General features: G+C 36.7%; 1 protein-coding gene across 1 annotated transcript in view; it reads right to left on the bottom strand.

The window, feature by feature from the left end:
* LOC145246595 (laminin subunit alpha-4-like) overlaps positions 1-12,266 on the bottom strand; it is a 67,368-nt gene that overhangs the window by 32,881 nt on the left and 22,221 nt on the right. Inside the window, exon 2 of the mRNA XM_080108255.1 lies at positions 11,917-12,068. Coding sequence (XP_079964381.1) covers positions 11,917-12,036 — 120 coding nt within the window. The 5' untranslated portion in view covers positions 12,037-12,068. The remainder of the gene's footprint in view (positions 1-11,916; positions 12,069-12,266) is intronic.

Raw genomic sequence — 12,266 nt, 5'->3', positions numbered from 1 at the left:
ATTTAATCTTTAAAATTCATGAAACAACGAAATGTTTAATTACTTTTAAACCATAAACATACAACTTTTCCGTTTCCAATTTTTTAAAAAATATTGAATGAGTTTCAATACAAATCGCCTTGTTTTTATTTTTCTCTTTTTAATCCAGTTTTAAAGTTTTCTAATTTTGTAATCATGTTTGATTTATTATCGACAGTCCGACTGGTCGACAGATCTTGCTTGCTAGGACCTCAGAAATGCAATCATTTTTTAGTTAACTGGCCTTAATGACATAGATTGCGAAGGTCACGTTTGATATGTTGAAAAGAACAAAGCTGTGTTTGGAAATAAAAATTATTCATTCTCTAATCAAACATAAAGTGACAAACGTTTTCTCTTGATATGTAATTTCAATGAAAAAAGCATTGGTTGTTAAATGAATGTGGAAATACCTTAATAAGTGCAATGATGCGATGTTATTTTGAAACTAGATAGGTACGAAACTGTATGAAAGATGTTATTTTGAAACTAGATAGGTACGCAACTATATGAAAGATGTTATTTTGAAACTAGATAGGTACGAAACTGTATGAAAGATGTTATTTTGAAACTAGATAGGTACGCAACTATATGAAAGATGTTATTTTGAAACTAGATAGGTACGCAACTGTATGAAAGATGTTATTTTGAAACTAGATAGGTACGCAACTGTATGAAAGATGTTATTTTGAAACTAGATAGGTACGCAACTGTATGAAAGATGTTATTTTGAAACTAGATAGGTACGAAACTGTATGAAAGATGTTATTTTGAAACTAGATCGGTACGCAACTGTATGAAAGATGTTATTTTGAAACTAGATAGGTACGCAACTATATGAAAGATGTTATTTTGAAACTAGATAGGTACGCAACTGTATGAAAGATGTTATTTTGAAACTAGATAGGTACGAAACTGTATGAAAGATGTTATTTTGAAACTAGATAGGTACGCAACTGTATGAAAGTTGTTATTTTGAAACTATATAGGTACGAAACTGTATGAAAGATGTTATTTTGAAACTAGATAGGTACGCAACTGTATGAAAGATGTTATTTTGAAACTAGATAGGTACGTAACTGTATGAAAGATGTTATTTTGAAACTAGATAGGTACGCAACTGTATGAAAGATGTTATTTTGAAACTAGATAGGTACGCAACTGTATGAAAGATGTTATTTTGAAACTAGATAGGTACGCAACTATATGAAAGATGTTATTTTGAAACTAGATAGGTACGCAACTGTATGAAAGATGTTATTTTGAAACTAGATAGGTACGAAACTGTATGAAAGATGTTATTTTGAAACTAGATAGGTACGCAACTGTATGAAAGTTGTTATTTTGAAACTATATAGGTACGAAACTGTATGAAAGATGTTATTTTGAAACTAGATAGGTACGCAACTGTATGAAAGATGTTATTTTGAAACTAGATAGGTACGTAACTGTATGAAAGATGTTATTTTGAAACTAGATAGGTACGCAACTGTATGAAAGATGTTATTTTGAAACTAGATAGGTACGCAACTGTATGAAAGATGTTATTTTGAAACTAGATAGGTACGCAACTGTATGAAAGATGCTATTTTGAAACTAGATAGGTACGTAACTGTATGAAAGATGTTATTTTGAAACTAGATAGGTACGCAACTGTATGAAAGATGTTATTTTGAAACTAGATAGGTACGTAACTGTATGAAAGATGTTATTTTGAAACTAGATAGGTACGCAACTGTATGAAAGATGCTATTTTGAAACTAGATAGGTACGTAACTGTATGAAAGATGGTATTTTGAAACTAGATAGGTACGCAACTGTATGAAAGATGTTATTTTGAAACTAGATAGGTACGTAACTGTATGAAAGATGTTATTTTGAAACTAGATAGGTACGTAACTGTATGAAAGATGTTATTTTGAAACTAGATAGGTACGTAACTGTATGAAAGATGCTATTTTGAAACTAGATAGGTACGCAACTGTATGAAAGATGGTATTTTGAAACTAGATAGGTACGCAACTGTATGAAAGATGTTATTTTGAAACTAGATAGGTACGTAACTGTATGAAAGATGTTATTTTGAAACTAGATAGGTACGTAACTGTATGAAAGATGCTATTTTGAAACTAGATAGGTACGCAACTGTATGAAAGATGTTATTTTGAAACTAGATAGGTACGAAACTGTATGAAAGATGTTATTTTGAAACTAGATAGGTACGAAACTGTATGAAAGATATTATTTTGAGACTAGATAAGCACGCAACTGTATGAACGATGGTGTTTTGAAACTAGATAGGAACGCAACTATATGAAAGAAAACCCAACGCATCGTTGGGGAAGTTTGGTTAAATCAAGCATGTTCATATTTTAAACACAGATTTTACACCTCTATAATAAATATTTTCATTTAATAAAACATTTACGCGCGTGCACTCACCCATATATATATATATATATATATATATATATATATATATATATATATATATATATATATATATATATATATATATATATATACATTCACCCGTTGTTTAGACACACTGAAAGGCTGCGTTACGACGAAAATGCTATTTTCTGATGGAGAAATAAATTTGATCTCTATTCCTCTCCAGTTTAGCTATTTAGAATAGAAATCACTTTGAAAGCTTCACAACTTTATTTCTTTTAACTTCGTATGCTTTTTATTGCTTTTTATTGCTTTTTTGTTTGTTTTTTACATTTATTTCACGGCATTCAAATCGTAAATCGGTCATTTATAGTCTGTTCCGTGTATTGCAATCATAAATATTCGTGGTGATATTCTGCAGAAGCACTAGCGGTTTTTATATTGGGTCCCCCTCAAATCCACAGAGATTAGACCATTCTTGTAATGATCCAGTCCCTGTTGATTTTGCGATAGGAGTTCAGTTCTGTACAGTTCTAGAAGGTCCACCCTTCCAGGCTTTGCCTTCTCTCTTTAAGAAGCGGTTAAGTTATTGCTAATCGCGCCCTTACCGGGAAATGCCGACGGGGCTTCACAGGCACACCTTTTGAATGTCAGAGTGCCCCTCCCCTGGGACGCTAACTTCTCAATCCCACTTTCCGACCCTGGTATCACAATTCTTGCAGTTGGAGAGAAGTAAATACCTATTCTGCAGAAGTACTAAAATAAATCAAAGATAATGATTAAATATTATCACCTGTAAGGCGTATACGTTCACTCGTAAATATAAATATCGTTTTATTACGCACTGACATTCACAAAACATACGAAGCATGCGAGAATATTTTTAGACCAATGAGATTTTATCTTTGATATTCAAAAATAAACAGGCGAAATAAAACAAACAAAACAAAAAAAAACTGCTTTGCAGTCTTAACACCGGTGTGAGAGCAAAGAAACTTTTCGGGTTCCGTTTCTAAAAATAGACACTCTTGAATTCCAGACATCGTATTTCTATTTTCCGCGCGTCTCGCATTCAAAGTAAATCTCGCATTCTATTTATCATCATTTTTTTATTGCTCCTAAACGAATTCTCTTCGGGTTATTCTGATACGGTAGTTACGCAAGAGATTTAGGCGCTTGATTCACGACCAAGTCTACCACAATCAACACAGAAGCAGCTGTGAATATATCTATGCATTCTGATTGGAATACGACAACCATAATAGGTCTCGCACTGTCAACCAAGGTCAAACACCTTTTTTTTTTTTAGTCAATTTTCGCCCCACTTTGAAGTAGGAGGCTACTATCAGGGACTTAATTAGCAGGGGCATTATTAAGGGAGATGAGTAGAAAGATGTTTGTTCACATTACACTTGAACTTCTGCATATCAGTACAGTTGGAAAAGCAGAACCCCGGAAGGGAGTTCCAAAGACTTGCAGTTCTGGGGAAGAAACTATTGGAGTAAAAGGCTTCCTTGCACCTAGGGATCTCTTCTCTACTGTAAAGGGATGAGACTTAGTAGCTTGTCGGGTTTGTCGGGGGTGGTTACGTCGAGGAGGTACAAGTGTTTGCAGTTCGTCAGAGCATTCACCATTAAAGTATTTGTAGAACAGGTAGAGGGATGCAACATCTCGTCGATGGGACAGAGGCTGAAGCCTAGATGACAGTTCAGGACCTATCAGGTTGGCGACTCTCATTTGAACCCTGTCCAGGAGCGAGAGATACCTGTCCCATCGCCGCAATTTTGTATTCCTGTGCCTGTTTTACTAATATTTTAATTAAATGTGCTCTGAACAACTTCTAGCAATTGTGCACCACTCGGTGTAAATACCCCTAATTTATCCGACAGCAGAAAAATACCACCTTTTCACTATAGAGGCGCCTAGATACCGGAAGTCCTACTTTAATATTATCTTCCCTCGGACTGCTAGACTTTGAATTTCCCTCGCGGTCTCGTTCATCCCTGACTGTACTGGCATGCAACAGTTTAAATGTAATGTGAAAAAATATCTCGCTGGTAAACTCTTTAGTTAGTGTAAATATGGTCTCAGACAGTAGCCCCTTTACGGTAAATTGGCATTTGGACTTGTTTGGGATGAATAAGAGTAAAAAAATCACAGAGACATCCTCTTAATTGTCGGGTATCGGTAAAGCATACGAGCACTTGCTTCAACGTAAAATATGACTTAACATGGCTGGAGCTATTTTGTCTATAAGTAGAAACTAATCCCAATACATTAAATCTCTATCTGAGAAACAATGCCGGAAATTATTCTCTAATAGAGTAGATAAAGTTATGACTTTATTTAAGTAGTATACTTAATATATACTTTTATTGCAAGCTTGCATATATTTTAAATGCCTTCTTCTTGCTGGCAAATCAAACCATCTAATATAGTTAGCGTTATGTTCTAGTACATTCGAAATATAATACAGTGCAAAGAAACAGTTACTCATTAAAACAAACCACCTAAAGTAAAACCTTGAATAATTATCTAAACTCGATGTAAATTAATATTAAGCCGACTTTACAAATTAACTATTAAGTTAATTATTGGATTTTAATTAATTATAAGATGAAACTCTAATGATTTAAACTCTATAGATAACGACAAACTTCAACCCATTAATATGGGAGGGGAGATTATCATCAAAAGTGTCCTGAATTGTTAACTTCGCACTTACTACTTAGATACAAAAAAGTCACTTGTCCCCCATTCCCCTCCCCCCTTTCATATTTATTTTTTTAAATGGAGAGTAGATAATACAGTGGATGTGTTATCGGCAGCTCCAGTAACTCTCGCTTCTCCTATTCTGTCATTCAGTCCTCATTCAATGAGTGATTTTTCTGACAAAGGGTGAAGAAAAAGCTGCTTAAAGGTCGGTAGTACTTGGTGACCAGTAGTCTGAGATGTCGGAAATTTTTCTGTCTCTGTCTGTCCTTGTGGCCATGTCACTAGTAAGGGTGCTGGAGGTAAACGTTTTGTCTGGGCTGACGTTATCCGCCTGATAGTCAGGGACCCGAACCTTGGATTAACCACTAAGGAGGCTGTCCTATCAGCAGGCGCAAAGTACTGGGACTGCTGTATTGCCATTTGGTGAGTGGATCTGGACCATGCATAGTCTTTGGTGGGGCCTCTCGATGCCATATTAGTGGGTAATCGTTACGGCTTTACCTTTTCGTGTGCTACAAAAAAAGTTTTCCTGTCATTTTCTCTCTTACTTTCCCTCTCTGTACTGCTCTAACCAAGTATGCCGACCTATTCCACAAATCCCAAAACCTCAACATGAAATATCTCCAGAATAAAAACTCGAATAAACCTAGAACACCATCTTCTAACGTAGACCCCTACTACCAGGTCTCCTTCTCCAACATCAGGGGTCTACGCTCCAACCTTCCAGAGGTTGAAACACAATTACAGGAGACGAAACCGGAGATATTATTTCTAAGTGAAACTGGAATAGGGCCGACCACTTCCCTAGATGAGTTCATAATTAATGGATACTCCAATTTAACAGCTAAATCTGACACCCAAGATCGCCATGGGCATGGTATATGTGCCTACATTAAGGATGGCTTCCCGTGTGGCAGGGATATCTCTAGAAAAGATCCTAATTTACCCTATATGTGCTTCAGGGTTGCACTTGCTAACCATTGCATTTATATTTGCCCTCTATAGGCCCCACAACAGTGGAGTTACTATCTTTAAGAGCATATCTGAGAAAATAGACCACATACTGTCTTCACATCCCTCGGCTAACATCCACATATGTGGTGACTTCAACGTCCATAACATGGAATGGCTGGCCCATTCAAATAAGACAGATGATGAGGGGAGGTTTTGTCATAATTTTGCCATTGCTTATGACATCACTCAGATTGTTCGCGAACCCACCCGTGTGCCCGATACACCCGGTCAATATGCAAGCCTCTTAGACCTTTTTCTCTCAACTTCCCCTGAGCTATGTTCATGTTCCGTTCATTCTCCTCTAGGATCCTCCGACCACTCCGTCGTATCAGTTAAGATAAAAACGAAATGTAAGAAGCCCCCAGACGTACCCCTCCACCGTACTGTATACCGATACTCTATGGCTGACTGGGATAGCTTCCGTACATTCATATCTGATTTACCTCTGCACTCCATGTTTAAAAAGGAAGTGTCCTCTATAGTATCAGATCTGACCGAATGGTTTATTGTAGGCATAGACCAATTCATACCATCTAAAAAAATTCCAACAAAAACCTAACAGCCAGCCATGGTTCTCCCCAGAATGTGCTGCTGCTATCGCGCACAGAAATCACTTTTTTCATAGCTACCAACGTAATAGATGCACTGAGACTAAAGCTGCTTTCAGGTCTGCCAGCAACCACTGTAAAAGAGTAATAAAAAATGCAAGAGAGCTATATGCCCAGTCTGTTAAATCCAAGGTAGCTGATCAGCGGATTGGATCCCACCAGTTTTGGGCAAATAACAAATAGGATCCTGAACAGAAGTGTGCGTTCTATCCCAACCATTATCAATGGACCAGCGGTCATCTCGTCAGCGTCAGACAAGGCCAAACTATTTGCAAAGAAGTTTGCAGCTAATTCTACCCTATGCGATGAAGGCCATCAACTCCCCATATTTCCTCCTAAAACACAGAACAAGCTAGGTAACATACAAATATCCGTGCATGAGGTCGCCAAACTAATAAAGGACCTAGATTCCAACAAAGCAACTGGCCCGGATAACATCCCAATTATAGTGTTAAAAAAGCTTCAACCAGAACTTGCTCCCATACTTACGAACCTATTTAAGCGCTGCCTTAAGGAGAAGTGCTTTCCGACTCCCTGGAAGACCTCATCAGTTTGCCCTGTATTTAAGAATTCAGGTGATAAGTCATCTCCCTCTCAGTACAGACCAATAAGTCTCCTGCGTGTTATGAGTAAGTTGCTGGAATCCATATTAAATAGAGAAATAGTCAACCACCTCAACAGGAATAACCTTCTTAGTGACACGCAATATGGTTTCCGCTCTGCAAGATCTACCGCAGATGTGCTGACGGTTATATCCCACAGGATTAGTGAATCTCTTGACAAAGGCTTCCTTTCTAGGGAAATTGCTCTTGACTTATCAAAGGCCTTCGACAAGGCATGGCATAAGGGTCTACTTCACAAGATTTCCAGCTACGGTATAACTGGAAATGTTTTCAAATCATTAAATCATTTCTCTCCGACAGGTTCATAAGAGTAGTGGTAGATGGACAAAAATCGGAGGCCTGCAATATAAATGCTGGAGTCCCTCAGAGGTCAATCCTGGGCCCAACTCTCTTCCTGATCTACATCAATGACCTCCCTAAAAACACACTTAAATCATTCGTTTACATCTATGCTGATGACACGACCATCTACGACAACACATCAAAGGCTGTAAATGACAAAGTTCTCTCTGATTCTCTCTCCTCTGATCTCGAGCGCGTGGTTCAGTGGGGGAAGATGTGGCTGGTTACCTTTAATGCATCTAAAACCAAACTCCTATCCTTACATCATCAACGCTCTGATCCCCATCTGGCATCAATTGTGATGGATGGCTCTCGTCTGGGTGAGGCCCCGTGTTTTGGCAAGCTTCTGGGTTTGATCTTTACTCCTGATCTGAAATGGAACACATACATCAAGTCTGTTTCCAAGGTCGCTGGAAAGATGGTGGGATCCTTCTACCGCTCCAGAAGATATCTCACTACTGATGCAATTCTCTATCTATATAAAAGCCAAGCACGTCCAAGGATGGAATACTGTTGCCATATCTGGGCAGGAGCGGCCAAAAAACAGCCTATCATGCCTTGAAGGAGTACAAAATAGACTTCGTGGCTTAGTGGGGGATGCCGTTTTCTCTACCCTGCAACCTCTCTCCTACAGAAGAGACGTTGCGAGCCTATCCTTGTTTTATCGTTATTTCCATGGCAGGTGCTCGTCTGAACTCCAATCTCTGGTCCCCCTTGTCAATCTTTCACGAAAAACACCCGTCTAGCTGAATCCACTGTGAAAATTTTCCCCACTCTATATCTGTGCCTAAATCAAAACGCGGATTCCATGAACAAAGCTTCTTTCTTAGAACTGCACGCCTGTGGAACGCTGTTCCGTCTGCCTGCTTCCATCTGGACTACAACTTGGATGTCTTCAAGTCCAATGTTAATAAATTCCTAATGAACCGCCCCCTTAATTAAACACTTCATCAAATCTCCACACTAACGTAATGTACTTGCAATAACCCTTATCCCTGAGTCGCTTCCGGGCCTTGATAAGTGGTGATCACTGTGTAAAAAAAAAAGGGTCCGCTTTCTGCGGGCTTGAAAATTATAGTATATTATTGATTTAACCAGATATTCACTTATATATATACATATATATATATATATATATATATATGTGTGTGTGTGTGTGTGTGTGTATATATATATATATATATATATATATATATATATATATATATATATATATATATATATATATAGTCAAAAGTGCTTTTTAACGACGAAAACAAATTCAATAGGCAAGGCAGTGATGGTAGGCAGTACGTCCGTCAGAGGAAAGACAAAGAATTTTGGTCATAGGTGCTCAGTCTCAACACTGAAAGGTGGTGGAGGTTCAGTTTTGGTGTGGAGCATTATTAGTACTAATGGGCCAGGGTCTACAGTTCGCTTGCAAAATCGAAGTAATATGTTCTCTGAGCATTTTCTACTTTGGTCGAAATTTGGATGATAATCCCATCTTCAAGCAGGATAATGCTCCCATTCACACAGCTGGCAATGTCAAGAGGTTCCTGGAAGAGCATGATATTCCGTGTTTGGATTGGTCTGCGCAATCTCCAGACCTCAATCCTATCGAAAACGTATGGCATTAAATCAAGCAACAATTACGCAAAGATAAAATATCAAATTTGGAATAACTTTGGACAAAAATTGGAGAAAAGTGGGATGCCCTTTCCACGGAGTATTGCTGCAGTCTAATTCAAAGAATTCCCAAAAGATTGCAGGCTGCCAAACTACAGAAGAGCCATGCAACTAAATATTAACTAGTTCATTGTGTTTCTCTTGTATTTGTGTTGCATTAATGTCCTAAACTTATATGTAATTAACAATTTTCCATAGTGCGGACTTTCTGTTTGCCTCCTCAATTTGAAGTTATTTTTTTAAATTGACGTGAACACTAGAATATTCCAATTAAAAGTCAAATATGAACAGTTAAATTGTAGAAGAATAAAACGCCAATAAAATGAGGTATAGCTTGCTTGAATAGTTACATTAAATTTAGCTTAAATTTTCAGCTTTTTAAAAAATTACAAGCGCGGACTTTCTTTTTTCCGCCTGTGTATATAATATGAGGTAATTATTTTTCGGAGATAAAATAACTAATGGAGTTTTACGAGGTTAATGCAAGAGTGCTGCATAATACTGAAGTAGAGATCGGTATACTTTTTATTCGGTTTTGCGTGTACAGTAATATGTTGCCACACAGTCATTAGCATGTTTCAGTCAGCTATTTACCAGTGATTAGTAACTTCTTCAGGCGATAAGCTTATACGAAAGCAAAGATTGCAAAATTTGCTTTCGTATAAGCTGTATCGTCTAAAGAGGTGTTCAGTTACTAGTAACTTGCTGACTGAAACATGCTCACTACTGTGTAGCAACACATTACTGCTTATATATATATATATATATATATATATATATATATATATATATATATAGTAGAACCCCATGATATGATATTAAAAATCAGTAACAAAGTAGATTACAGTATATAATACGCATGTATATAAACAAATAACAGTATAAATGGCACTGTAAGGCGAGGCATATACCGTGACCAAGGGCCGGAAAAACACTGTATTCTACATCGCAACCTCAGAAAACCGTATCCTAGGGCTATCGTATCCTAGGTTCACCATATCCCGGGGTCGCACTGTGTATACACACACACACACACACACACATATCTATAATATAAAACTGAATGTGTGTGTGTGTGTGTGTGTGTGTGTGTGTGTGTGTGTGTGTGGTCATGAATAGGCTCCTATATGGTTGACTATTATAAAAAACTGATTATTACATGTAATGATAGAAGATGTATCGAGACACAGGAATGGGTATGTTTGATCTGGCAGAACGGTGTTCATTGAAATTGTGGGGTCTGCGTTCGCGCCTGGTCCACAAAGTATGGAAATATAAATTTAAAAATTAAAAAAAACGTACAAGTGTTTTTGATATAGATGTATATAAGAATACTTTGATAAGTATGTTTTAACTTAAATAGGGATGGTATAATAAAATTGTGGGGTGTGCTTTCGCGCCTGACCTCCATAGAATGGAAATAGGCACAAACTTTAATATTTTTTCATATCTATCTGCGTAAGTATACTTTGATAATTATGTTTCAGTTTGAAGAAACATGGTATAATAAAATTATGGGGTGTTTGTTCGCACCTGACCTCCATAGAATGGAAATATGTCACAAAGTTTAACAAGGTTTTTAATATAGATCCACAGAATATTGTGATAAGTATTTCAGTGTGAACAGGTATGGTATAATAAATTATGGGGTTTATCTATTTTATTTTTACTTTCATCATATTTTGCTTTGGTTCAACCCAAATTTACAACCCTTCCTTTTCATAAAATATCATACTTCCATAAATCAGAGTCCATTTTCTGTAGGATGTGTTGAACCCTGTCAACGACGGGTATTTTTTCGAGTATAAATATATATATATATATATATATATATATATATATATATATATATATAGTAATTAGTAATTTATAAAATATATATAGCGATTAAGCTACACTGAATATTCCGCGTTTCATCCACTCTATGATTCTTCAGGCCTATGCGCATAAGCCTGAAGAATCCTAGAGTGGATGAAACACGGAATATTCAGTGTAGCTTAATCGCCATATATATTTTATAAATTACTAACTAGCTCTACCTACGAATTGAGCACTTTTGAAGTAAATATTTAAAGTTTATGCATAAATTTATACTTTCGTATATTAATTTTATGTGAGTAAATGAAGTAGTTATTCACACACATGGAAACAGCACTAACCGTATGCGAGTTTTACCGGCTTCCTCCAAAGGAGGAAGATCCATGGGAATATGAAATTCACAAGCGGTTCCTGTTTGCATATATATCCCCGTTTTTGTAACTCTTGCCTGGAGGTGTCGACGACCTCCTACATACAGTGCCTGGAATTCCAAGGCTCACCGTTGCTTTGATATGAAGGTTGAAAAAAGAGATGTAGGTTCCCATAGCTCCAAATTAGGTTTAGAGAATTGCAAAATGGACACAATTTTCTCAGAATTAAATTGAGTGAAATTCTTGTCGCACAAACTATTCTCCGTTTTGATTCGTATTGCAAATTCTTTTGTTTATTTTTTTAATAGTTATAATTGAAAAAAAAAAATAAAGAAATAAGCTTACCTCACATCGTGAATGCCGCGTGGATCGACTGTGTACGACAACTGCTAGGCATAACAAGTAGAGAATCACCATGATGTAATAGTGTATGAAAAGTTTTGAATGAGGTAGCGTCCGCCACATAGGAAATTTCTTTTTGAAGAATCCGGTGTGGTCTGAAACGATTAGTAATATAGAAGAAGAAGAAGAAGAAGAAGAAGAAGAAGAAGAAGAAGAAGAAGAAGAAGAAGAAGAAGAAGAAGAAGAAGAAGAAGAAGAAAGATTAAAATCAATGAAAATTGGACACATGAAAATATCAAATAAATATCAAACTGGCATATTTACACAAAACGTTGCCTACCAAATATGAAACA

This window comes from Euprymna scolopes, chromosome 24, assembly GCF_053919585.1.
Source record: "Euprymna scolopes isolate OS-2025 chromosome 24, ASM5391958v1, whole genome shotgun sequence".
Classification (NCBI taxonomy): domain Eukaryota; kingdom Metazoa; phylum Mollusca; class Cephalopoda; order Sepiida; family Sepiolidae; genus Euprymna; species Euprymna scolopes.
This window is presented reverse-complemented; position numbering and strand designations above follow the sequence as displayed.